Below are 27,897 nucleotides of genomic sequence, written 5' to 3'. Positions count from 1 at the left end.
CCGGGGAGCCCGGCCGGGCGCAGAGGTAAGAGCCGGGCCGGCAGCCGGGCTCCGCGAGGGGCGCGCGGGGGAGGGCCGGGCCGGGGCGCGGGGGCCGAGAGGTGGAGTCCCGGGAGGGTGGGGGGCCGAGGGAGGCAGGAGGAGGGTGGGGACCGGCGCTCTCTCCTCCCCCCCCCACCCCACCCCGCGCGGGGCTCCGCCCCCGCCTCCTCCGCCGGGCGCGCGTCTCGTCGGCGGGAGGAGCCGGGTCGGGGCCGGGTCCGGGCCCAGGGAGGCCGGGCGGGCGAGGCCGGGCGGGCCTCCCGGGTTGGGCCAGGCCGGCGGGGGTCCGGCCCTCACGGCCTCCTGTCACTCAGATGCTGCTGCTGCTGCTGCTGCTGCCGCTGGCGCCGCTCTTCCTCCGCCCCCCGGGCGCGGGCGGGGCGCAGACCCCCAACGCCACCTCCGAAGGTGCACCTTCGCCGGCGACCTCGGGCACCCCCATCCCCTTCCCCCTCTCCCTGCCCCTCCCCCTCCCTTTTTCTGGTCCCCATTCCTGTCCCGTCCGCCGGACCCACTGTGACATCCCTGACCTCCTTTCCATCACCCCCGCCTGTGACCCAGCGCCCCCTCTTGTCTGCCCCACACTGCTGCATAGGCCACCTTTCGGGGACCCTGCATGATGGGCCCAACCCCACCCCTCTTTCCTTGCCTACACTGCTGCCCAGGGAGCCTAAGTCCCCCCTGCCCTCTCAGCCTAATTCGCTCAAAAATCCTCCTCCAGTCTGTTTTACCAAGCTCGCCGGCACAGTGTACCCCTTCACCATTTCTTAATTCTGCCCATCACCCCCAACCTGCACCCTTCCTTCCTCACTGGCGAGCTCGCAGAGCTCTCTCTCCTTTCGTCCCGGGTTCTGTACCCGTCCCGACCCCCACCCTCTGGCACCGCAGCTGCTCCCCGGGGCCCGCCACCTGCCCGCTGACCACGCCCTCTGTCCCTCCCCTCCCCGCCATTCCTCTCTGACGCCTTCCACTCACCCCTCAGGGTGCCAGATCATACACCCGCCCTGGGAAGGGGGCATCAGGTACAGGGGCCTGACCCGGGACCAGGTGAAGGCGATCAACTTCCTGCCCGTGGACTATGAGATCGAGTACGTGTGCCGGGGGGAGCGCGAGGTGGTGGGGCCCAAGGTCCGCAAGTGCCTGGCCAACGGCTCCTGGACAGACATGGACACTCCCAGCCGCTGCGGTGAGTAGCATCCCCAAGCCCCTCTTCTCTTCTAGATCATTCCTCGGCCTGCCTCACACTTAGCATTATTGCTTAGGTCAGCACTTTCAACCACTGTCACAATTCACAAGGACACTTACAGAGCTCACACCATGTGAGAGGGACTTCCCTACCGCACTTGGAGGCAGTAAAGTCAGCAGCCCACACATCACCTCATCTCATCCTCCCTGCATTAGGCCACTGACCACTTGACACAATAACTTGACTATTCGTCTTGCTTGTGAGTTCTTCTCTTTGAGGACTAGTGGCAGATTGTGCAAAAACCCTCGTAAAATGGTTTCACTGCAGTCTTGAACACCTCTGTCTCCAACGCAGAGGCCATATACCCACGAAGCGAAACCCAGTTTGACATTACTGTAAGCCAACTATAATAAGAAAGGTAAATCCAATTGTGCATCTAAAGTTACACATCCGCACTCTCAAAGCCAGGGAACCGCCCACTGCCGCTGACTTTGAAAAGATTCCCTTCTGGGCACCTACAGCTCCACCTCAGGTTCCTGCCATGGAAACGCCTTTTCCCTTTCCTTGGGTGGTGTGTGGATGCTTCCAGGGTTAAGGGAGGAGAGGACGCCAGATTTCCTGAAGAGTGGGGTGCTTGAGGCCCCCTTCCCCAACTTGCCTCTCTTTTCCTTTTCGTGTCTCTCCACAGTCCGAATCTGCTCCAAGGCATACTTGGCCCTGGAAAACGGGAAGGTTTTCCTGACGGGTGGAGACCTCCCCGCTCTGGACGGAGCCCGGGTGGATTTCCGGTGTGACCCTGACTTCCATCTGGTGGGCAGCTCCCGCAGCATCTGTAGTCAGGGCCAGTGGAGTGCTCCCAAGCCCCACTGCCAGGGTGAGGGGACCGGCTGCCTGCATGCAGCTGAGGACGCGCGTGCCAGAGGTTGGGAGCGGGGTGGAAGGGACGGCGGGAAGGGAAGGGGTGCCATGCAAAATGGGGGGGGGGGCTTTGGGGAAGTGGAGGTGAAAACCCAACTCTTGCCCTCGCCTGCCTCTCTCCAGCCCCTTCTGCAGCATCAGTGTCTACTTCGCCTACGCTGGGGCCCCTTCCTCTACCTTCCTCTTTAGAGATCTCCTCCCTGCTCCCAGTTCTACATGTTCTCTTTTCCGTTATGAACCTCACCCTCCATCACCTTTCTTAAGGTTTAAATACTGCAGTTTCCCCTAGCCTCTCTCTAAACTTAGAACTTCCTAGGCATAACCCTCTTCTACAACGGATTCCTTTCCATTTGTCATATAACTGGATTATTGTAAAGACTCAGAAATAAACCATATCATACTTAGAAAAAACATTAAGACTGGAAAGAATATCTGGGGTGGAAAGTTATCAGGGTGAAATTTAAAAAGACTTAAAATTGGAGGCAGAACTGTCAGAGCACTAAAGGATGACCCGGGGATGGGGGAGGGGAAAAGGAGGGTCTCGGACAACCTCCGTCCTTCCCCAGGGCACTCAGTCTTGTGTCCAACACCTATTCTGTCATTTCATTCAGCAGAATGTCCCCTGTCCTGGGCACCCAGATTCTGCCCCTGCACTCTTGTCCCCGGGATTCAGGCCGGCCTCATGCGTCCCCCACTTTTGCAGACTCTCTGGAGGTCCTGGCCTGGCTTCGTCCCCTAATGTCATTGCTCTGCTTATACCTCACCACTCCATTCTGGAAACTGGGAATCCTATCCAGGGTCTCTTCCTGTGCTCTAGTAATGTGTTCACACGGTCATAGCTTTTTGTAAAAAATGCAAAAGTAAGATTTTAACAGCAACAGTTTAAAATCCGTTTGTATTTGTAATTTGCAGTTTTTTCTTCTTAAAGAGAGACCCCTGCATTTTATAATATTTAGGCTCCACAAAGCCAGAATCTGCCCATGTCCTGTCTCAAATTCTGTTGTCCTATGAACAATGAAAGAAGAAAACCAACAGGTCCTGACCCACAGCCCCACCTTGCTCTTATCCCCAGGCACCCTTCCCCCCACCCTCAGAGACGCAGGCTTCTGCTGCACGCGGGCCTCCCGGCATGGACAGGTGTGGGAGGGGGCTGGGCTCAGGCCGGGGAAGCCGGGCGCCGGTGGTAACTCTTCTCTGATCCCCGTCTTTCCTGCTGCCAGTGAATCGAACGCCGCACTCAGGTGAGATGACAGCCCTCCTCTCGCGCACTGCACCCCCGAACCCCCACTCGCGCCCCTGCACCCCAGGCGGTGGGGGCCCGTCCTTCTCGCCCCCCGCCCCCGTCTGCGGCCGGCCCCTCCTTCCTACCTGGTTTCTGCCTCCAGTCCCGGTTTTCTGCGAGGCTGCGGTCCCTCCCGACTCCCCGCTCGGCGCCCCGCGCTCGGCTCCGCCTCCTCCCCACTCCGCTCCTCCCGGAGGGCAGAGCCCGGCGGGGCCCCCCAATTCCTCCCCGCGGGGCTCCCCCCGACCTCCCCGGGCTTTCTCCAGGCGCCCCCGCCAGCCACGCGCACGCGTCTCAGGGCCAGGCCTTGCCCCCCTCCCCCCCCAGACCCCGCACCCCCGCCCCTGCCCTCCCCACCCCTCCTTCTCCCTCCTCGGATCCCGGGTCCTTCGCGTCCTGTCTCCCCCCCCCCCTCCCGGCCGCCCCCGCCCCATCCATCCACCCGTCCGTCCACACCCCCGTTCTCGCCCCGATTCTCCACCCCCTCCCCCCTCCCGGCACGCCCCCTCCCCTCCCCTCTACGCCCCTCCCCGGTGTCCCGCGGGGGTCGCGTCCGCCGCCCCTCCCCTCCCCGCCCCTCCCCCGGCGTTCCCACGCGCGCGCGCCTCCCTCCGCCCCTCCCCCAGCCGCCGCGCGCCGCCCGTGACGTCAGGGCCCCCTCCCAGCCGTCCGTCTCCTCCTCCCCTCGGTCGGTCGGTCAGTCCGCGAGGAGAGTCCGCGGTGGCCACGGCAGCGGCGGTGGCGGGAGCCGCGGGGGCCACGGGGAGCCAGCCCTCCGCGCGTCCTGGGGGCTCCGGCCCCCTGCGCCCTCCGAAACCCGGGATGGAGGCGCCGCCTCGACACCCCCTCAGCAGCCCTCCCCGGGAAAAGTGTCCCCCCTGAGCTCCTCCCCACCAAGCAGCCCCCCCCCCCCACGCCATGGGCCCGGGGGTCCCCTCTCCCCGGGCGGGGTGGCCGCTGCCGCTCCTGGTGGTGATGGCGGCGGGAGTGGCCCCGGCGTGGGCCTCCCACTCCCCTCACCTCCCGCGGCCTCACCCGCGGGTCCCCCCGCACCCCTCCTCAGAGCGGCGCGCAGTGTACATCGGGGCGCTGTTCCCCATGAGCGGGGGCTGGCCGGGGGGCCAGGCCTGCCAGCCCGCGGTGGAGATGGCGCTGGAGGACGTCAACAGCCGCAGGGACATCCTGCCGGACTACGAGCTCAAGCTCATCCACCACGACAGCAAGGTAGTCCTGGCGGGGGCGGGGAGGGGGCAGGGGCAGGGGTAGGGGGGGCAGGGGCAGGGGACACGGGGCAGGGGGACAGGGGACAGGGAGACAGGGGCAGGGGGACAGGGGCAGGGGACACGAGGCAGGGGGCAGGGGGACAGGGGCAGGGGGACAGGGGGCAAGGGGACAGCGGGGCAGGAGGCCAGCCGTGCGCCTTGGCCTGGGTGACCGCTGGGATGGCGAAGTGGACCCCTCCCACGTGTGACTGGAGGGAGGTGGGCTGGGGTGTGGGAGCCTGGGGAGAGTCAGAGGGGCTGGAGGTTCAAGATGAGGGTCAGGGGGTTAGGAGGTGGGTCGTGCTGGGAGCGTGACCCTTCCGCTCCCCAGGACCCCTGGACATGGGGGCGGGGGTGGGGGAACTGGGGATGGGTGTAGGGCACCAGCTGACCCTGACCCTCTGGGGAGTCCGTTACCTCCCGGGGTGGGTGGAGGGGTGGAGGAGGTGTCCGAGGCAGGAGCTGAGGCCGGCTCACGTTTTCCATGGTAACGAGGTAAATCTTGACAGCAGGTTGGAGCTGGGAGGAATGGGGACTGAATAAGGGAAATTTTGAGGGACTTGCGTGCTCTCGTGTATGTATCACAACGAAACAGCCAGGTAGTGGTGAGCTGCACCAGGTTTCTGCTCATTGCTCATTCTCCACCAGAACTGGGTTGAGGGTTCCTGGGTTGTGGGTTACACTGCGTGTTGTGCTTGGGGAGGGGCTAACGGTTGGGAGATGGGCAACGAACTGGGTTAGCGGTCTGCAGGGAGCCTGCACAAGAGCCTAGGGATAGAGGGAGTCTGGGAACCGGCAGAAGAGAGAACCAGCAAGAAGGGCAGTGGGGGAGGGGGCAAGTAGGAGGGCTGGGGTGAAGATCAGTCCTTGGGCTCCTGTGGAACTTGGGTCTGGAGTGGCTCCTCTGTTCAGCACTGTGGCCTCTAAGATGTGAGAAAGGACCAGCACGAAGGGTTAGGGAGGCGGGGACCAGAGGAAGGCGGAAGGTGAGAAAATTTGGGTCGGCCATGAGTTTCCTTCCCCACCCTATGTCCCATTTGAGTAATTGGGAACGTGGGGAAGGATGTGGCTTCCGGCCTCAGATTTATCCTGTCTGACGTGTGGCCCCGGAAACGCGAGGGACTGGGAGACCGTGGAGTGCAGAGGTGATGAAACGGTCATCTTACACCTGGCTGGACTCAGGATTTATTGTCACTCTTTCCAACAGCCATCTGCACCTAGAAATGGTTTGTGTGGGAAGAGGGGGCAGGAATGGGGTTGAAGGTGGGGTGCATGGGGACTGTTAGCTTGGGGAGGGGACTCAGATCCCTCCTGACACTTGGGGAGGGGCTCTTAAACTTCTCCATGCTAGAGGAGTTTGTTTCAAACACATATTCTAACTGTCTGGTCCGGAAGGAGCACGAAATCCTGTCGTGCAGGAGGCCTAGGTAGATGACCCCAGGACGCCTGTGGAGGCACAGCAGGGAGCTGGAAAAGAATTAGGAGTTAGGGCAGAGGGTCAGGGCTGCTGGAGGCGGGAGTCTGGGGCGGGAGCCTGGGAGGGCTGGGTGCAGGTGTCATGACTGGGGTCACCAGGAGCTCTGGATGTGGGCTCAGACTCTTCCACCATGAGAGGTGACTCCCCAGAGGTGCTGGGAAGCAGGTGGGGGGAGCCCTGAGAGAAGGCACAAGGAAAGCAGACTAACAGGAATGTGTGCTTTCCTGTGGTTTCCTGCCTGCAAATCCGGATCCTTTGCAGAAGAGAGCAGAGGGGAGGCTGGGAGGAAGTCTATGGGGGAGGGGGTGGGCATCACACGGAGGGAATCTGCAGTGAGGAGCAGGGTGTGGAGGGAAAGGGTTTGAGAGCAGGTAGGGGAGGAAGGAGAAGCAGAGGAAGAGACGTGGGGCAGGCTAGTGGCCCTGTGTGTATGCTCTGGTATGTCCGTGTTCCTGTCTACCCTTCCTTCAAGCCAGAAGGGGGGCACCCAGGGGCCTTGCGATGGGCTGGGGTAGGATCTGCAGTGACCCCCTGGGACAGTTCAGGATGCTGGGACCTGCCGGAGAAGCCCCTCCTAGCAGGGGGGGGAAGTGTTGTTCTTCCTGCCCCACCTGGCTCCCTGCTCCAGCTTCCCACAGGGTCTCAAATGTCAGGCCTCAGTGGGAAGCGAGCAGCTCTAGGGGGCCTTCCTTATTTGCTCACTGCCGGCCCCCCCTTTTCCATCCCCCCCCCAGTCCCCTGTGCCTCCTGTTTCTCCTCTGCCCTGGCTTCCCACTGGCTTCCATTTCTTCTCTGCTTCCTTTGGGGCTCCAGCGGCTTCGGAAATGTCAAACTTCAGCAGGAGGGGAACAGGCAGGGGGAGACCATGGGGCTCTTCCTCCCCACGTGCCGTCCTCCCAGCACCCCTGCCCTCCCCAGCTCTCTGCCTCCCCTTCCTTCACGCACCCCTAAAAACACCCGGTTTGTTAAGAGTCCTTTTCTATTTATTCTCCCAGTTCTTTCCTCACCTGTTTCTCCCTCCGCCGCCCCCCCCCCCAGGCTTCTTTTTCTAATGGACCCGTCAAATGTCAGAGCCCAGCAGGAGGGGAGGGATCGCCCAGCAGGACCCCCTAGTGGTCCTGTTCCCTGTTCTCTCTTGTTTGTTTATCTCTAGCCCTGGAAAGGGAAGAGCCAGGGGAAAATGGACGGTGGGGAGAGGCGAGGGAGGAATTTCCATGCCATGTTTGAGGAGCCTGTCTGCGGACTTGGGGAGAGTTTATTCACATTCCTGCAGACTCACAGAGATTTGGAGCAGAGACACAGGGGAAAAGGGACAGGGGTGCTAGAGGAAGTGAGGCTGGGGCTGTCTGAGCAGGGGCTGAAGGGAGGGAAGATTGTGTCTGCATGAACACGGATGGAGGTGCGTGCAGGAGAGGGTAGGCAGGAGAAGATGGTGAAAGCACACAAGAGTCCAGCGGTGGGATGGGTCCTCGAGGAGTGACTAGATTGTTGGAGATGCGGGGGGGGGGGCACCGGGAGAGCCCACGCTTACCCCCTCCCATCCAGTGTGACCCAGGCCAAGCCACCAAGTACCTGTACGAGCTGCTCTACAATGACCCCATCAAGATCATCCTCATGCCTGGCTGCAGTTCTGTCTCCACACTTGTGGCCGAGGCCGCCAGGATGTGGAACCTCATTGTGGTAGGTGGGGGTGGGGGGGGGTTTCAGAAGGTGGGGGCTGAACAGGGGTGGACAGCATGTAAGAGGGCTGTGGAGGGACCCAGGTGCAGGACTCCTGGTCCTTTGGGGCCTCCTGGCAGCAGGGGGCTGGTAGCTGCAGCTGACTTAGCTTCTTGTCAGACGGAAGTGGAGTCAGATCAGGGAACAGGCACCGGTGCCAGGCGGTGGGGGGTCCGTGAGGGTCCCCTCTCCTGGGAGCCTGGAGCGTGAGCGTGCCCCACGCTGTGTCTGTCCCTCAGCTTTCCTACGGCTCCAGCTCACCGGCCCTGTCCAACCGGCAGCGTTTCCCTACGTTCTTTCGAACTCATCCGTCGGCCACACTCCACAACCCCACCCGTGTGAAGCTCTTTGAGAAGTGGGGCTGGAGGAAGATCGCCACCATCCAGCAGACCACTGAGGTCTTCACCTCGGTGAGAGCGCATTTTCCACGTGCCAGTGGAGACACGTGGCCAGGATCCCTTATTGGGGAGAAGATCCTGTTTCTTTATCAAAAGCAGACACGTTCCGACTGGGTTAAGTGCATGTTCCTTCTGTAGCCAGAGGAATGAGCAGAGCTGAGTTTTCAAGATTCTTTGCAACTTCTTAGTTTTAGGACATTTTTTCCCTTTGACGTTCTCTTCCCCAGACAGACCCAAATGACCCACTTCTAATAAAGTAGGTTCACTCCACAGTTCAGATGACATGAGAGAGAGAATGTGAGAGAAGAACCCAGAAAGGCAGCAAATCCAGAGACACTCGGGGTGGCAGGTGTGAGTGGGAACGGAGAAGGAGGGACAGGAGAGGCAGAAGACGTCTCTGGAACAGCACGGGTGGAAAAGAGGAAGCTCAGGGCTCTGAACCCGACGGAGGCAGCCCCTCCTTTTGTTCTGGTCTTTGGATCCTCCACCCGCCCTCATGTTCAGCAGCCCTTCAATCCTCCCCTGACTTTCTCTCAGTGACCAGGACATTCTTCTGTGATCCTTTTGTCTGCCCACTTGCCTCTTGAGGTTGAGACCATCGTGTGCACACCAGACCCTGTCTCATCTTTCCCCGAGTCCTCTGTTCTGCTCTCCCCCATGTTTGCTGCTTGGTAGGGATTGGCGGGGGGTGGGGGTGGGGGGATAGGGTGACCTCCCAGGACACAGATCCTTGCGAGGGGCTCATAAGTACCTTCCCACGTAGGACCATCCCTGAGACCCCAGCTGCTTTGCTTTGAGCTCTTCCCACCCTGGGGCAGATGCCATTGAAGGAAGGGTCAGAACTGCGGTTCCTCCACTTCAGAGTGTATGATCCCCAGGTAGCATCTCCGGTCTTTATGCCACTGTGCACCTGTGCTTTCTCCGTTTTTTCTTATTCCCACCCAAGACTCTGGACGACCTAGAGGAACGAGTGAAGGAGGCTGGAATCGAGATTACTTTCCGCCAGAGTTTCTTCTCAGATCCAGCTGTGCCTGTCAAAAACCTTAAGGTGGGGTGGTTGGGAGTGGTGGGCTCAGCCTACAGAGGGACCGGGTTGGGGGGACAGTGGTGGGCTGGAGAGGAGAACAGGCAGGTTGTTGGGATATAATTAGTGTATAACATTGTGTAAGCTTGCAGCCTGCAACGAGTTGATCTGAGATATATATATATATATATATATATATATATATATATATATATATATGTAGCATGCAGTTATATATTGCATGTTACATATTATAGGTTGCATATAATTGATGTGTAATATTATATAAGCTATGATGATACATTGATGTGTTGCAATACGATTACAACCCACGCTAGCTAACATCTCTTTTTTTTATGAATATAATTTATTGTCAAATTGGTTTCCATATAACACCCACTGCTCATCCCAACAAGTGCCCTCCTCAATGCCCATCACCCACTTTCCCCTCTCCTCCACCCCCCAGCTAACATCTCTATCGCATCACAGAATTTTGATTCTGCGAGACAGTAGCATCTCCTGGGGAGGTTAATTTCCATTGTCCAGTGACATTTCTATGCTACCCCTCCAGCAGAACCCTGCATTAAGCACTCTGGGGCAGGGGATGAATGCCGTGGCAGCAGCTGGCTGTTTCCAGGCCTCCCTCAGCAGCTGGCTGTTTCCAGGCCTCCCTCAGCAGCTGTTTCTGTCTACTCTGCAGCGCCAGGATGCCCGGATCATCGTGGGACTGTTCTATGAGACCGAAGCCCGGAAAGTTTTTTGTGAGGTAGAGTTGGAATCAGAGGAGGCAGGGGTCTGGTTGGGCTCTGTACGTTGGGTGTGTTGTGGGGGCTCCTGTTTGCATCTCTGATCAGGTTGATAGCAGATGCTGTGAGATGACGAGTAATATGATGCTCCTGTCTGTTGACTCTGCCTCCCATCTTGGCTTCTCACACACAGCACTTTCTCCAGATCTCAGTTTTGTACCCTCTGTGCTTCTGCAGGAGCCCGAGTCCCATCTTTCCTGACTAGCTGGGGAGGAGCTTAGAAGGAGGAATCGCCGAGTCTTTCCCACTCCCTCCGAGACTTGTAGATTCCTCTTTTCAATTCTCTGCTCTTCTCTGATTCCCAAGAGGCTGGAGAGTGTCAAGGGAAATAAAAGAAAAAGGGAAAGAAGGGCCCAGCCTCCCTCCTCCTCTGCATTCAGGTGTACAAGGAGCGGCTTTTCGGGAAGAAGTACGTCTGGTTCCTCATCGGCTGGTATGCTGACAATTGGTTCAAGATCTACGACCCGTCCATCAACTGCACAGTGGACGAGATGACGGAGGCTGTGGAAGGCCACATCACCACTGAGATCGTCATGCTGAACCCGGCCAATACCCGCAGCATCTCCAACATGGTGAGAGTGGGGACCTAGAAGCCAGCCCCTGGGCAGGGGCGAGGACTGAGGGAGCCTGGCAGGGCAGGGGAGCGGGAAGGAGAGATGGGAGGGGCAAGTTCACTAGGCCCACCTGAGTGGAAGGGCTGTTACCATGGCAACAAGGAGCAGTTGGCAAGAACTCAAGTGAAGGAGACGCGTTAATGATAATATAGATGCTGTATACGCAGGCGCCTCGGCAGAGCTGTTCCTGAGCTGAAACGCCTTTTATTCTCTTAGTGACTTCCGGGCCCTTTGCACTTGCTTAATATTCACTCCTGATTGATACTCAATTAGCTTGGTTCCTGATGTTGTTTCAATGATTCCCTTTTAGAATTTCAGATATAAAAGGGACTTCTGAAATCAGTTACTTCCGGATAACGGATAGTGGCGGACCTGGAGCTGGGAGGCGCATGCTCTGGTTGGGAAGGCTGGGGTGGCCCCGCGGGAGGGGCACCCTCTCCTTTCCTCTCAGTGCTATGCCCCGAGGACCATGGGCGTCTTGAGCTAGCTTACAGGGCAATCTGCATGCCTGCTTATTACTCCCAGGGGTAGGTCCAGGTCTGGGGTACCTGTTTTGGAAAGCATGCCAGGGGCAAATTCATGGTCGTAAAGTCCCAAATATCTCATCAAAACAAAGGTTCAGTGAAAATGCTTTTGTGTAGTAAACCAGGAGCTTAGATACGTGATTTCAGTGATCCTCCCACCAGTGCTCTGATTAGGGTTGTCATTCTGTTCTATCGACCAGGAAACTGATGCAAAGAGGTTACGTGACTTGGCCTAGGGGCCCTGTCCCTGCTGAGCTGTGAGGCCGGAGTTGGCCCCTGTTGGAGTCTGACCCCAGACCCCTCTGCCCCATCACCCTCCGGCCCTGTCCCTGCTGAGTCGTGAGGCCAGATCTGGCCCCTGTTGGAGTCTGACCCCAGACCCCTCTGCCCCATCACCCTCCGGCCCTGTCCCTGCTGAGTTGTGAGGCCAGATCTGGCCCCTGTTGGAGTCTGACCCCAGACCCCTCTGCCCCATCACCCTCCGGCCCTGTCCCTGCTGAGTCGTGAGGCCAGAGTTGGCCCCTGTTGGAGTCTGACCCCAGACCCCTCTGCCCCATCACCCTCCGGCCCTGTCCCTGCTGAGTTGTGAGGCCAGATCTGGCCCCTGTTGGAGTCTGACCCCAGACCCCTCTGCCCCATCACCCTCTGGCCCTGACCCTGCTGAGTCGTGAGGCCAGAGTTGGCCCCTGTTGGAGTCTGACCCCAGACCCCTCTGCCCCATCACCCTCCGACCCTGTCCGTGCTGAGTCGTGAGGCCAGAGTTGGCCCCTGTTGGAGTCTGACCCCAGACCCCTCTGCCCCATCACCCTCCGGCCCTGACCCTGCTGAGTCGTGAGGCCAGAGTTGGCCCCTGTTGGAGTCTGACCCCAGACCCCTCTGCCCCATCACCCTCCGGCCCTGACCCTGCTGAGTCGTGAGGCCAGAGTTGGCCCCTGTTGGAGTCTGACCCCAGACCCCTCTGCCCCATCACCCTCCGTCCCTGACCCTGCTGAGTCGTGAGGCCAGAGTTGGCCCCTGTTGGAGTCTGACCCCAGACCCCTCTGCCCCATCACCCTCCGGCCCTGTCCCTGCTGAGTCGTGAGGCCAGAGTTGGCCCCTGTTGGAGTCTGACCCCAGACCCCTCTGCCCCATCACCCTCCGGCCCTGACCCTGCTGAGTCGTGAGGCCAGATCTGGCCCCTGTTGGAGTCTGACCCCAGACCCCTCTGCCCCATCACCCTCCGTCCCTGTCCCTGCTGAGTCGTGAGGCCAGAGTTGGCCCCTGTTGGAGTCTGACCCCAGGCCCTCTGCGCCATCACCCTCCATGGAAAACCATGAATTCTGACTAAAGACTCTGTGCCTTTATTGGCTAACACCTGAGCTGGTGAGAGTTTTGGAGCAGGGGAGGAAGAAGGTCCAGTCAGTCTGTTCTAGCAGAGGGTTGTGTTGTGTGGACTCCAGTTGTGGACTGTGTCTGGGGAAGTTCCCAGGGATCACTTTCCTGCAGAGCACCCGAGCAGTGAGCCATCCTGGGGAACCTGGGGAGAACCTGGGGAGTACTGGAGCTGGTGCCTAGAGCCCAGGCCCTGCCCGTCCCAGCTTCTGCCCCACAGCAGGCAACAGTGGAGTCCCTGGCAGAGAATAGGGACATCTGGGCTCTGGAACTCAATGAGCGAGAGGGTCTCTTTCTGGCTCTTGGTCTCTAGAGAGAGGTAGTGCCTGCCTTTGAGGCCATAGCCTTTGTTCTGGTGATGGGAGGTCTGCTTCATAGCTTGAAACACCAAGTGGACCAGCCGAGATTTTCCAGGGGTAGAAGCAGCCTGAACCACTGATGGGAAGACATGGTGGATGAATCAAGCAGGGACCAGGAGGGTGGACCAGAAGCACAGGCTGGACCCAGGGGCCAGAGCCATGCTGACTGAGAAAAGCAGAACTGCCTCTGGCCCATAAGGATGGCTGTCACTTAAGGGCACTGGCTCTCAAGCTTCACCTTCCTGGAGGGTTATTAGGACACACATTACTGGGCTCTTCCTTTGGAAGTTCAGATTCAGCGGGTCTGAGGTGGACCTGGGAACCTACATCTCTAACCAGTGCCCTGGGGATGTTGGTGCTGTTGGTTGGAGACCACATCTTGAGGACTGTTGGCTCGAGCAGTAGTTTTCCAAAGGTTGCAATATCTAAGGATAAGTTTGGTTGTCACGACTGGCTTCTGATGGGTAAGCCAGGGATGCTTCTAAACATCCGATGAGGCACAGATCAGTCCCCACAGCAAAGAATTATCCTGATCCAAATGTCAATAGTGCAGAGATTGCGAAACCCTGGTTTATTTATTTTTATTTTTATTTTTCTTAATGCCAAGGGATTTTATTGTGAATGGATATCCTTTTTATTGAATCCTTTTTCTACATATGTTGAGAAACATAGTTTAGGACAGTAGGTTGGAGTAGTTTTGGGGAAATATTGCAGTTCTGAGGCTAGAGGGGCAGTGGGGAGGTGGCCGTACCTGGGGATAAGATTCTGTCTCTTGGGGTAGAGGTCTCATCAGATCTTGGTACAATACAAAATCAAAAGCTGCCCCAGGACACACCCTTTAGGTCAGTGTGAAGCTCCAGAAAGGGCCGTAACAGAAGGGCTGGTGAAAATTAGGGTCATAAAGTTATACTTGATTATTAATTTCTATGGGTTGTAGAAGTTTTGCTGTTTGCCTCTCCTTGAGCTGCCTAGTAATGTTTCTACTTGAACATTTGCAACTGTATCTCTGTTGACTCAAGGGGAAACATTTTTTTGGTAACTTTAGTCGGGGGGGCTGATGCCCCCCGTGGTCAAGTGTGTTTGTCAAGTGACCTGGAGCCAGCAGAAATTGTGAAGATGTGGTCAGGGGGGACCCCATTCCTAGCAGATGAATCCCTTTCCATCTGGGTATTTTCAAGTGTTTACCTTGAACTGGAGATTGGATAGACTTTGAGGCTGAGGATGACTCAGAAAGTCTCAGCTTAGCGGCTGTCTGCTGGGCAGGTGCTCTCAGAGGGGGCATGTCCACATGCAGACGTGATGCAAGGTGGTTAGGAGGACTATGGACTTTGTTTCTTTGTGTTTTTTTAAGATTTTATTTTTTAATGTTTATTTATTTTTGATAGAGGGAGATAGAGAGCAAGATGGGGAGGTGGGGAGGGGCAGAGAGAGAAGGAGACACAGAATCCAAATCAAGCTCCAGGCTCCAGGCTCCAAGCGTCAGCACAGAGACCGATGCGGGGCTCGAACTCACGAACCGTGAGATCATGACATGAGCCGAAGTCGGACGCTTAACCAACTGAGCCACCCAGGCACCCCTAAATTATTTCTTTTAAACTAACATTGTATAATGTATCATGGTGGGTCTGGACACTCCCCACTGATGAACACTGAGATTGTTTCCAGGTTTGTTATCAGCTTTTCCCTACTTTAAAAAAAATTTTTTTAATGTTTTGTTTTGAGACAGAGACAGAGACAGAGTGTGAGCAGGGGAAGGGGCAGAGAGAGAGGGAGACACAGAGTCTGAAGCAGGCTCCAGGCTCTGAGCTGTCAGCACAGAGAACAACGCGGGGCTTGAACTCACAAACTGTGAGATCGTGACCTGAGCCAAAGTCGGACGCTCAACCGACTGCGCCACCCAGGCGCCCCTCCATCACATTTGTTTTTTGTTTAAGTTTTTCTTTATTTATTTTGAAAGAGAGAGAGAGAAAGAGAGAGAGAGCGGAGGAGGAGCAGAGACAGGGAGACACAGAATCCAAAGCAGGCGCCAGGCTCTGAGCTGACAGCACAGAGACCGACGCGAGGCTCGAACCCACGAACCGTGAGATCTTGACCTGAGCCAAAGTCGGACGCTTAACTGACTGAACCACCCAGTCACCCCAAGAGTAAGGACTTTGATGCCAGCCTGCCTGGCCTTGAATCCCAGCCCTGCTGTGCGGTATAACTTCTGGCAAGTTTAACTTTTCTGTGCCTGTTTCTTTATCTCTAAAATGGGCAATAAACCTCATTAGATTATTGGAGGATTAAATAAATTTATATATACACCTTAGAAATACCTTATAAATATGTTAGAAAATACCTAGTACATTGTAAGGAAATAGAAACGTTAGCTATTATTATTAACATTTTTCAGTGTAGGGACTGATGGTTATTTTTTTTTTTTTACATTTTTTTTAACGTTTATTTATCTTTGAGACAGAGAGAGACAGAGCATGAACGGGGGAGGGTCAGAGAGAGAGGGGGACACAGAATCTGAAACAGGCTCCAGGCTCTGAGCTGTCAGCACAGAGCCCGACGCGGGGCTCGAACTCATGGACTGCGAGATCATGACCCGAGCCGAAGTCGGCCATTTAACCGACTGAGCCACCCAGGCACCCCTTTTTAATTTTTTTTAACGTTTTTAAATTTATTTTTGAGACAGAGAGAGACAGAGCATGAACGGGGAGGGGCAGAGAGAGAGGGAGACACAGAATCTGAAACGGGCTCCAGGCTCTGAGCTGTCAGCACAGAGCCCGACGTGGGCCTCGAACTCACGGACTGTGAAATCATGACCTGAGCCGAAGTTGGCCGCTTAACCGACTGAGCCAGCCAGGTGCCCCATAGGGGCTGATGGTTATTAATGAAACATTTCAATAGAATTGAGAGGACTTCATGATTTGAAAGAGCCCAAGGTGGTTCTAAAGCTTCAGTCTCATGTATTGGGAAGTGTTGGGAGTGAAGAAAAATTGAGCTTAGTCTTAGATATTTTTAATTTTGGATTACTGATCGTATAGTTACAAATGCCTCAGAGACAGTTGGGGATACAGGTCCTGAAATGCTGAGCCTGATTATAGATCTGAGTATCAGTGACAACAGTGAGATTAAGAACAAGGAGATTCACAAAGAGAAACTGCAACTTACTTTATACCCTGTGTTTTATATACATTGTTATTTTATATAATAACCCTTCGAGATAGTATTATGCCCATTTTAAAGTTGAATAACCAGGGGGCGCCTGTGTGGCTCAGTGGGTTAAGTGTTTAACTCTTGATCTCAGCTCAGGTCTTGATCATGAGGTCAAGTCCCATGTTGGGCTCTTCAGTGAGCTTGAAGATCACTTAAAAAAAGTTGAATAACCAACTAGTGGGGTTTAATAAGTCATTTCAGGTTGCACAGCAGGTAGATGGGTCAGTTGGAATTGAGATCTATCCAATGGACATTTTTTTAAAAGTTTACTTATTTATTTATTTTGACAGACAAGAGAGAGGGTGTGAGCAGGGGAGGGGCAGAGAGAGAGAGAGGGAGGGAGGGAGGGAGAATCCCCACGTGGGGTTCAAACTCACAAACCCTGAGATCATGACCTGAGCTGAAACCAGAGTCGGATGCTTAACCAACTGAGCCACCCAGGCCCCCCACCAGTGGACATTTTTAGTTTTATTTTTTATTTTTTCAAGTTGTTTTTATTATTTTGTTTTCTTCCAAAATTGTACTTACATTCTAGTTAGTTAACATACAGTGAAATATTGGTTTCAGGAGGAGAACTCTGTGATTCATCACTTACATACAACACCTGGTGCTCATCCCAACAAGTGCCCTCCTTAATGCCCATCCCCCTAACCCTCCCTCCATCAACCTCAGTTTGTTCTCTGTCATTAGGAGTCTCTTGAGGTTTGTTTCCCTCTCTCCTCTTGTTCCCCCCACCATACATTTATCTGTTTTGTTTCTTATATCCCACATCTGAGTGAAATCATATGATATTTGCCTTTCTCAGACTTATTTCATTTATCATAATACTCTCTAGCTCCATCCACATTATGCAAATGGCAAGATTTCTTCTTTTGGATGGCTGAGTGATATTCCATTATATATATACCACATCTTCTTTATCCATTCATCCATCGATGGACATTTGGGCTCTTTCCATACTTTGGCTATTGTCAATAGGGCTGCTATAAACATTGGGGTGCATGTGTCCCTTCAAAACAACACACCTGTATCCCTTGGATAAATACCTAGTAGTGCAATTGCTGGGTCGTAGGGCAGTTCTATTTTTCATTTTTTGAGAAATCTCCACACTGTTTTCCAGAGTGGCTGCACCAGTTTGCATTCCCACCAGCGGTGCAAGAGGGTTCCCCTTTCTCCACACCCTCGCCAACATCTGTTGTTGCCTGAGTTGTTAATGTTAGCCATTCTGACAGGTGTGAGGTGGTACCTCATTGTGTTTTGATTTGTATTTCCCTGATGATGAGTGATGTTGAGTATCTTTTCATGTGTCTGTTGGCCATCTGGATGTCTTCTTTGGAAAAGTGCCAATGGACATTTTTAAAAATACTTTATTTTTTTTAGAGTAATTCAAGTTCACAGCAGAATTGAGAAGAATATACTTCCTGAATCCATATGTGCACATCTTCCCCCGTTATCAACATTCCCACCAGAGTGCCTATAGTTGATGAATCTACATTGATACATTATCGCCCAAAGCCCATAGTTTACACAAGGGCTTGCTTTTGGGGTGTATATTCTGTGGGTTTGGGAAAATGTACAATGACATGTATCTCCCATTAGAATTACATGTGGGGTATTTTTTGCTGCCCTAATCCAGGATACATTTACTGCTTGTTCATGGTGTGCTGGGCACAGGGCTGGGTGCTGGGGATGTGCAGACGGATGGAACTTGGTCCTGGCCTGTTTTTAGAGGCAGTTTCCCCTGTACCACACTGCCTGCCCCTTGCACCTCCCACTGCTGTATCTTCAGAAAGTTGAATAGAAAGAAAAGCGGGCAAGGCATGGGAAACAGATTTTTATTTATACTTCATCATTCATTTCTTCCTTAGAGTCTGAGGATGTTAGTACATTCCAGATCTAACAGAGTTCTGAGGTGCCCTGTGTATTACTTGTGCTTTGCCAAGGGGTAGCCTCTGGGTATTTCCTTGTGTGGCCTCTGGGAGGTAACAGAGGACAGATGTGATTTTTCTCCATTACGTGGTAGACATTTCCAAAAACTTGAGCAACTGACCTATGGTTATTTAGCCAAATGAGGTCATTGCCAGGTACAGAAATTTAGGGCTCTTTATTCATCTCCTGACAGTTACAGGAGCTATCTCATTCTCTTTAGCTTCTGGAGGAAAGAGGTTGAGGGTGGGGAGGGTGTGGGTAGGGGCTGAGTGTTGGACCTCAAACACATGAAGGTTGCTTCTGGGCTCTCAGTCTCTCGAACACCCTTCAGGGGGCTGTGAGCTGAAGGCCCGTGAGGACGGTAAGGCAGGTAGCACACTGAAGAGTCCCCTTCCTGCCTGGTGAGTCCAGTGAGGAGGGCTCTGCAGGAACCTCATCTAGGGTGTTTCCGAACCGGAGGAGCTGTCAGGTGCTGGGTCTGAGCACGAGAGAAGGTCGTCCACGTCTCCTTTCTCTTGCCATTCGTTCTGCAGAGTGACTGTTCCTTAGACGTTCTGTTCCCATTCTGAGCTAGTGGCTGGGCACGCTGAGCCCCTGGACCCAGCTCACCGGCGGATCTAAGAGATACAGGGGCATGGTTAGATTTCGAAGGGCCGTGCGCTCCATCTGTCATGAGCACAAACCATCCGTTCAACAGAAGTTCTGGAGCCAGAATCAGAAGCCGTGCCCCCCACCCCCTCCTGCGCCAACCCTTTCTCCCCTCCTTCCCTCCGCAGACATCCCAGGAGTTTGTGGAGAAGCTGACCAAGCGACTCAAGAGACACCCCGAGGAGACCGGTGGGTTCCAGGAGGCGCCGCTGGCCTACGACGCCATCTGGGCCTTGGCGCTGGCTCTGAACAAGACGTCCGGAGGGGGTGGCCGTTCGGGGGTGCGCCTGGAGGACTTCAACTATAACAACCAGACCATTACTGACCAAATCTACCGGGCGATGAACTCCTCGTCCTTCGAGGGCGTCTCTGTGAGTTACAGTGACCTCCTTCACACTCCCCATCCTCCCACAGACACAGCGTCCCCCTCCTGGATGTGCACATCAGTCTCTGCAATAATGGGTCTTGGGTTGGGGGGTAGGGACCCCCAAACCAGAAGAACCCATAAGAGACTAGAAGGAAAAGTGGTGTATTCCTTTTCTGTCCACCTCTCCCTCATTTCTTTCCAGTGTAGGAATTAATAGATGAGAATCGTAGAACGTTAGAGGAGGAAATAGTCGGATAGGTTGTCTCCTGTTCCTTTCAGAGTGGGGAAATTAGTGTCCAGAAGGATTTCGTGACTACCCAGGTCACACAGCCAGGGGCCGGGTCTCCGGTGCTCTACCTGGGGCTCTTTCTCACTCGAATCCCATGGGTGAAGCTTCTTTTCAACAGAATAATGTGTCTGGAATCTAGGGTATGGGCATCTGGGGTACGTCCTATATGCAGGCAAATGCCAGAAATAGACTTCATTCAGAGGCTCAGTTACATCAAAGCATAAGGATCCAGAGAGTCCCCGAGTCTCTTTTCGCTCCTGCTTTTATCACCTCTGTCTGCCTCCGCCTGTTTCCCTCCCTCAGGGCCATGTGGTCTTCGATGCCAGCGGCTCCCGGATGGCCTGGACTCTCATCGAGCAGCTGCAGGGTGAGCGCAGGGGGCAGGGGCCAGCTGTTCGGGGTCACCGCCTGGGGCAAGACTCAATGACCTAGGGGCCTCCCACCTCTGGCTGTTCTCCTCTAAATGAGAGCAGTGAAGCGCTGAGGGACGGTGGGTTTGCAGGAGTTGCAGAGGGGCAGGCAAAGTGAAAGCCCGTCCTTCCCCAGTGGCTTCCCATTTAATTTCAGGAATTTCCCTTGGGTGGCTTGCCAACGAGGGGCTAACGCCTTGTTGGTCACTTACCCACAACTCCAGGAAAGCCACATCTGGCAGAGACCATTTGTAAAGGAACCAACCTATTGAATTTCCCTGCTATACAAACAGGCATCCTAATTTTTGTGTGGTGTACATAGCTTGGTTTTTCTAGATTGCATTTTCTTATAATTTACCACATGTATGTGTGTATTTGCCAGGTTTCTGTGAGCTGAACTGTTCACACCCCAACCAGCTTCCTAGAGCCCCTGCAAGAGAGCCATTGTGTGGCCTTCGGAGGGAAGTTTCTTTCTCTCCTGCCCCCCCCACCCCCCTCCTCCCATCTCCCACCCCCCTTTCCTCCTCCACACCCTATCCTCACCCCCCTCCTCCTCCCCGCGTCCCACCCCATCCCCCCAAAACCCGCCTTTCTCCACCCCATCCCCCCAAACACCCTCCATCCCCCTCTTCCCCTCCCCCCACCTCCCATCCTCCTCCTTCGCACCACCTCCCCCCTCTACCTCCCATCCCCCATCCTCCTCCCTTCCCCCACTTTCCCTCCCCTCGCCCCATCCTTCTCCCCCATCCTCCTCCCTCCTCCCACCCCTGCTGGAGGGCGGTGCGCTGGCTTCTGAAGGAAGCTGTTCATAACCAGATGTGGAGCAGGAATCTTAGGAGCTGCATTCCGTCTTGTCTTGTGGGTCTTTAAAGAGGCAGATGCAACTTTCCAAGGAATTAGAACCCAAGCCAACAGAAGAGAAATGTCTAAAATTAAAATGAAAGCCACTGGGAAAATAGATCCTGTGATTCTGTCTGTCATGAGAGGGAGAATGAGCAGGGATGTTGAAAGCTTTAGAAGCCAGAATCGATGTGCGAGACATCCGCAGTGAGAGGTGTGAGGCTGCCGCACGGCGGCGGACGATTTAGACGTAGAAGATGTTCTTCTGTATTTACGTTGCGTTGGCACCCATCCTGTACTGCCTTTCAGTCAGATTGCTGGTTCAGATGGCCCCCAGGTCCTCCCAGGTGCCCTTGAGGGGCTCAGGGTGAAGTAGAACCCTGGGAAGCTGGTGCCCGGGCTGGGCCCTCACCCCCCCCACCCCGCCCCCGTCCCCATCCAGGTGGAAGCTACAAGAAGATTGGCTACTATGACAGCACCAAGGATGACCTTTCCTGGTCCAAAACGGACAAGTGGATTGGTAAGCAGGGCCCTGCTGATGTTTTCCTTCAGTGCCTCAGCAGTTGAGGGAGAGCCTTGTGCATGTGAACGGGGGTGAGGCGGTGGCAGGTGCCTGAGGCTAGAATGCGGGGTACATGGTCTGGGGGCGGGGGCCCAGGTTAGGACACGGCTAGGGGAGCTGTGTATTTGGGGAGGGGCAGGTGGTTGGTAGCAATGCACTGGTATGGGTAGGACATTGCTCAGGTATGAGGGTTAGGGGTGGGGGTGCACAGGGGGCAGCCAGGAAACCCCGTCTGGGCTTACCAGCTGTTCTGGTGCCTTGCTGTCTCTGAACCAGCTACTTGAAGCCGACAATGGCCTCTTCATCTCTGTCAGGAAAACTTAAACTATAGGAGAGGCTTTGAAACCTCATGTAATTCTCTTCCAGTGAAACATGCTTTTTAAAGGGAAAAAGGAAACAATTACTCTTTGTGTGCTTTGTGGGCTAAATGATCAGAAATAGGAAAGACACTCAAGGTGGACAAAAGGAGGGACCGAGGTGGGGACAGCTGCCCTACCCAGCTGGGATCTAGAGATTCCCAGCACTGCTGGTGAGCTGACATTTCTTCATAATTTGAATTTAGGACAGTGTTCTGTGCTGCTATAAATGCTGCACGGCCTAAATTACACTTTTCTTTTTAAAGCGAAACAAATTGAAATTGGTTTTTTTTTTTTTTTTTCGTTTTTTCCCCTGTGAACTCGATGACACATTTGAGCTTCCCCTATTAATAACCAGAAAACACCTTTGGGTATATCACCCTACGAGGGGTAAAAATCACAGATCAGTGTTTTCCTAAGGTGAGGAGACCAGCCTGGATACTTTGAAGTTTCTGGATTTATGATTCTACAGCTGTCTTTTGCAGCTTTTGATTTGAGTCATAAGAGACCTCGTGAGGTTTATCTCTGTCAACCCTTCTTTCCCACCCACTTTCCTTTGCTGCAAAACAGACAGAAAAACACACGGAACAGACAATGACAGAAACAGACTAGGGCTTTGGTGATACATCTGGGTCTGTAGCCCCACCCCTCACTTCTGACTGCTTCCTGACCCCCTGCGGCAGGGAGTGGGCACCGGAGGGGCCCCGATCCAGGGCAGCGAGGGTCCCCATGTCCTCACGGCTAGGATGGTGTCATCTGCCCCATCTTCATTCCTTGTCCCCTGTGCCCCCCCAGTGCCATGCAGGAGGGACCCCCACCTGACCAGACCCCCTCTAGTTCCATGCAGGAGGGTTCCTCAGCTGGCCAGAGCCCCCATCCCCAGTTCCATGCAGGAGGGACCCCCCCCCCGACCTGACCAGAACCCCCCAGTGCCATGCAGGAGGGGTCCTCAGCTGGCCAGACCCCTCCCCTAGTTCCATGCAGGAGGGACCAGACCCCTCTTACCCTTCATGCCATGCAGAAGGGGCCCCCCACCTGGCCAGAACCCCCCCAGTTTCATGCAGGAGGGGTCCTCAGCTGACCAGATCCCCCCCACCTGCAGTTCCATGCAGGAGGGACCCCCACCTGACCAGACCCCCTCTAGTTCCATGCAGGAGGGTTCCTCAGCTGGCCAGAGCCCCCATCCCCAGTTCCATGCAGGAGGGACCCCCCCCACCTGACCAGACCCCCCATTTCCATGCAGGAGGGACCCCCCCCACCTGACCAGACCCCCCCATTTCCATGCAGGAGGGACCCCCCGACCTGACCAGAACCCCCCAGTGCTATGCAGGAGGGGTCCTCAGCTGACCAGATCCCCCCCCATGCAGTTCCATGCAGGAGGGACCCCTAGCTGACCAGACCCCTCTTACCCCCCATGCCATGCAGGAGGGGCCCCCCCGGCTGACCAGACCCTGGTCATCAAGACATTTCGCTTCATGTCCCAGAAACTCTTCATCTCCGTCTCTGTTCTGTCCAGCCTGGGCATTGTCCTGGCTGTGGTCTGTCTGTCTTTTAACATCTACAACTCTCATGTCCGGTAAGTCTCTTTCCTGACACTTTCCTTGTTCTGTCTGCCCCTCCCACACAGCGGGCATGCCCTCCCCTCCCGAGGGACCAAGGATAAGACCCTCTGGAGGCCTTGGGCGGTGGATGCTTTCATTCTAATGCATTCCCAGTGGCCACTGGGCTGGAAACCCCCCATCCCGGCCCCAAAGCAGCTGTCTGGACACCAAGAGCCTCTGGGGCCAGGGGACACAGTGTGTGTAGGTGGTGTCCTGGGCTGGGGAGCTCCCCGCAGCTCTGTGCCAGCCCCTGCCCACGCGGCCTTGTCTCCCAGGCTGCACCATGCACCCTTGCCCGTGGCTGAGCTTGGGTCAGGCCCTGGCGGCACTGAGGAGCTGACCCCCCAGGAGAAGAGGTTAATTCTACTCTGCCCCCCCCCCCCCGCCTCTGCCCCTAGCTACATCCAGAACTCCCAGCCCCACCTGAACAATCTGACTGCTGTGGGCTGTGCCCTGGCACTGGCTGCCGTCTTCCCCCTCGGGCTGGACGGCTACCACATTGGCAGAAGCCAGTTCCCCTTTGTCTGTCAGGTAAGGAGGATGTGGGGCGGACACCCTGCAGGAGGAAGCTGTCCTCCCCCCCGCCCAGGAGCCCGGCCCGGAAGGCCGTGGTCCCTGCCGTTCCTCGACTGTCCCTGTCCCCCTAATGCCACCCCTGTGGTCCCTGCCTGGCCCCGTTCCTTCTTTCTGTCCTCCAGACCTTCTCACTGTGTGGCTCTCTTGTCGGTTCCAAGGTTGCCATGGCCTCACGGACAAGAGGGGAGGTGTTGAGGGTGAAGGAGGGTCTGCGCAAAGAGCCCTTGAACAATGGCAGCTTGTGTGGGGCTGAGAGAAGGAACTGGGTTCCCAGGGTGGCCTTGGTTGTGGTTCGGAGACCTGAACTAACAGCAGGGAGTGGGGGCAGGGAGGACGTTCTTGGTATTCGGGGCATGGCAGGTCCTGGGCTGTGGGGAAAGGCTGGCTTCTGTAGTTCTGTTATGCTGGTGGGAAATAGTCCTTCTTTCCCTGCCCTCCTCACGTCTCCTTGTGTGCCTGTCCCGGCCCTGCAGCTGTGCACGTGCAGCCCGCCAGAGGCTGTATGTCCCCAGTAAAACCAGAAAGCAGTGGGCGAGGTCGACAGAGGGGGCTCTAGGAGGCGTGTCTGCACAGAGTGCTGTGGAAGCAGAGAGGAAGCAGCTCAGGACTTGGGTGGACCCCAGCAGGGGTGGCATTTGAATATGGAAGGACACGTGGGCTTTATCAGCTGGAGAGATAAAGGTGGCCACTCACGTGGTTTGCAGGGTTAGAAGAGCCAGCATCTCAGGCAGGCACGTCAGTGTGGCTGGAGCAGGGGGAGCAAAGGCCCCGTAGATGGGCCTGCAGAGGTGGGTGGGGCTGTGTCGTGGAGGGTCTGGGGCTGGAACCCGCCCGATTGGCCAGTAACCCCAGGAGGTTGTGGCCGGTCACCCTGCTGCATGGGAGGACTCCCTTGCTGGCCCTCCACACCCCCATCCCCACCGGCTGTACCCCTGTTCCCTCCCGGGGCTCTGCCCCACACTGCCCTGCTCTCTCGTCCTGTGCCAGGCCCGCCTCTGGCTCCTGGGTCTGGGGTTCAGTCTGGGCTACGGCTCCATGTTCACTAAGATCTGGTGGGTGCATACGGTCTTCACGAAGAAGGAGGAGAAGAAGGAGTGGAGGAAGGTGAGCTGCTTGCTGTTCCTCGGCCCTCAGGTCCTTGGCTCCCGGGGCCTAGAGGGCTTCTTCCGACTGGCCTGTGCTCTGTTTGTGCAGACGCTGGAGCCCTGGAAGCTGTATGCCACGGTGGGCTTGCTGGTGGGCATGGATGTGGTCACTCTCGCCATCTGGCAGATTGTGGACCCCCTGCATCGAACCATTGAGGTACAGGTTGGGAGGAGGTACTGAGGCCAGGGCCGAGTGGGGCTCGCTGGTGTCTGGGCTGAGTGCGGTCTGGAGGCGTGCAGCCACTCGTGGGAGAGCGCTGTCCAGCATCGTGCTCCGGTGCCCCGAGGTTCCTTGATGAAAGCGAGTAGTGGGGAGCCAGGAGGGATGTGTAGACCTTCCAGGCATGTGGAAAGCTGGGGTTCATGAAAACACCCCTGGGCCTAGCATGGGGCCTGGCATCAGTATCCAGGGTCTCCTAGAAAAGGGGGGGCAGGGGTGGGCGGGGAGGGTGACTGCTGTCTTTCTGGTGGCCCAATTTCTCCACTAGACTTTTGCCAAGGAGGAGCCGAAGGAAGACATTGATGTGTCCATCCTGCCCCAGCTGGAGCACTGCAGCTCCAAGAAGATGAATACGTGGCTCGGTGTGTGGGCTGTGGGGGAGGGGGTGGGGCAGGGACAGTGGGCTGGTGGGGACAAGGGTCTTCGGAATAAGAGTGTCCTCCTCTGTGTCATTGCACTGACCCTTTCTGGGGATGGGGGAGAGTTGGACTGTTTCCAGGAGGAGCGGGGGGCTAAAGCAGGGGTGTGGCGGAGGGACCAGGGGGTTGGCCTGACCCCTTCTCTCTGGTCTGCTCCCTATAGGAAGACCAGAGCTGTGAGGGCCTGGGGCAGGCCCCTTTTGGCCTCCTGAACATTGCTCTGGTCTTGTGGTTTTACCACAAAGGGTAAAACATACCCTCAGCCTGGAGGGTGAGGGGGTGAGACATTGTGTGGCCCCGGGGCTGGTGGATAGCTGCTGTCAGCAGTCATCCACTTGTGTCCCAGGAGGAGGTGGTCAGGTGGTCAGGTTGGGGGATGCACAGAGATGGCTGTGCTAGGTCAGAGGGGCCGACGGGAGGGGAGCCCTGTTTGCAGTAGGTGGGGGGTGTGGGCGGAGAGTGGACGCAGGGGTGGACGCTTGGAGGGCTTGTTGCCCATGTGACCGATTCCTGCCGTTCTAGGCATTTTCTATGGTTACAAGGGGCTGCTACTGCTGCTGGGCATCTTTCTTGCCTATGAGACTAAGAGCGTGTCCACCGAGAAGATCAACGACCACAGGGCCGTGGGCATGGCCATCTACAATGTGGCGGTGAGCCGCAGCACCTGGCCCTGACCCCAGGGGCTGCCTGGGGTCAGTGGGTGCAAGTCTTAAATAGTTTTTAATGCCCCAGGTTTGCCAAGCACTTTACAGTTGGTAAAGCACACTGCAGACACTGTCTCATTAATCTTCCTGTGACCGCCCATGAGGCACACGGTACTGTCCCCGCTACACGGGCGAGGAAGCAGAAAGGTTAGATGGCTTGTGTGTGATTCCCTGGCCAGGTCGGCTTGCCACCAGGTGTGGGACACTCGGGGACTGAATGTGTGTAATGGTAGCAGGAGAGCCAGGGGCTGACCTAGAGCCCAAGAGGGTGGCCTCACATTTGGGCCCCTATGGCAGGGTAGCTGTGCCAGCATGTGTCCTCATGGGCCGTCCTGGGGGAGGAGAGCCCGGAGGTCCCAAGCTCGTTCGCCCGCAGGTCCTGTGCCTCATCACCGCCCCCGTCACCATGATCTTGTCCAGCCAGCAGGACGCCGCCTTTGCCTTCGCGTCCCTCGCCATAGTGTTCTCCTCCTACATCACTCTGGTGGTACTGTTCGTGCCCAAGGTCAGGCTCCCCCCGGCCCCCGCCCCCCGCGGTCTGGCCCGAACCCGGCCTTCATCCTGGGCCTCTGCTCCCTGCCCCCCCTGCCCCCCTCCTGGCCTCCCCCCCTCCGCCCTGCTCCAGCACCCCACACCCCCCACACTGGCCTCCCAGGTGCGCCGGCTGGTCACCCGCGGCGAGTGGCAGTCAGAGGCTCAGGACACCATGAAGACGGGGTCCTCCACCAACAACAACGACGAGGAGAAGTCCCGGCTGCTGGAGAAGGAGAACCGGGAGCTGGAGAAGATCATTGCCGAGGTGCGCGGTGGGGGCGCACGGACGGTCCCTCCCGTCCCTGGTCCTCACTTCTGGTCCTCACTTCTCTGGTCCCTTCTCGTCCCTGCCCTCCCCCCCCCCCCTTGTGCACTCTTTCCTGACTCTCCATTCCTCTGTCCACTGTTGCCTCTGCGTCCCTGCCCACCCCCACCCCCGACTTCGCTCCTCACTCCCCCTTCTCCCGTCCTCTTCCCACAGAAGGAGGAGCGCGTCTCTGAGCTGCGCCACCAGCTCCGGTCCCGGCAGCAGCTCCGCCCGCGGCGCCACCCCCCGACGCCCCCAGACCCCTCTGGGGGCCTGCCCAGGGGGCCCCATGAGCCCCCTGACCGGCTCAGCTGTGACGGGAGCCGGGTTCATTTGCTGTACAAGTGAGGCTGGGAGGGGGGAGGGAAGGGGAGGGCCGGGACGAAGTCCCCCCTCTGTGAGGCCGGGTGGCCTCTCGGACTCTCCGACTCTGGGAACTGGCGGTGTCTCTTGTGTCCTCACCAAATTGCGTCCACTGGACTCCGCTGTCCCCTCTGTGCCTCGCCGCTGCGCCCCCCACCCGGTCCACCCTGCCTGCCCGCCCACGTCCGCCCTGCCCCCGCCCACTTCTCCATGCTCCCTCCCCCTGCTCCCGCCCACCTCTGCCCTGCCCCCACCCACCTCTGCCTGCCTGGTCCCACCTCCTGGTGCTCCCTCCCCTTCGCGCCTTCCTGCCCCCCCCACCTCAGCCCTGTCCCTGCCCACCTCCTGATACTCCCTCCCTTCCGCCCCGCCCACCTCTGCACTCCTCTCCTGCCACACCCTCACCTACTACCACCCTCGCCTAATCTCCTTCCCCGGGTC

General features: G+C 56.6%; 1 protein-coding gene across 1 annotated transcript; it reads left to right on the top strand.

The window, feature by feature from the left end:
• The first annotated feature begins 7 nt into the window (after positions 1-7).
• Positions 8-27,661, top strand: GABBR1 (gamma-aminobutyric acid type B receptor subunit 1). Its single transcript, XM_047102877.1, has 23 exons — positions 8-25; positions 357-450; positions 1,025-1,228; positions 1,917-2,102; positions 3,367-3,387; positions 4,492-4,652; positions 7,713-7,847; positions 8,126-8,296; positions 9,231-9,332; positions 10,009-10,074; positions 10,495-10,686; positions 18,892-19,134; positions 19,723-19,786; positions 21,112-21,189; positions 23,013-23,163; positions 23,587-23,719; positions 24,752-24,868; positions 24,959-25,066; positions 25,398-25,491; positions 26,071-26,198; positions 26,629-26,757; positions 26,908-27,051; positions 27,268-27,661. Exons 2-23 carry the CDS (start codon positions 357-359, stop codon positions 27,439-27,441), a joined length of 2,895 nt encoding a protein of 964 aa, XP_046958833.1. The 5' UTR covers positions 8-25; the 3' UTR covers positions 27,442-27,661.
• Positions 27,662-27,897: the final 236 nt, after the last annotated feature.

The sequence above is a fragment of the Lynx rufus genome, unplaced genomic scaffold (genome assembly GCF_022079265.1).
Source record: "Lynx rufus isolate CCGP_SWC_20201006 ecotype Redwood Valley unplaced genomic scaffold, mLynRuf1.p SCAF_6, whole genome shotgun sequence".
NCBI lineage: Eukaryota > Metazoa > Chordata > Mammalia > Carnivora > Felidae > Lynx > Lynx rufus.
The sequence above is the reverse complement of the archived record's forward strand: the minus strand, read 5'-3'. Positions and strand labels throughout refer to the sequence as shown.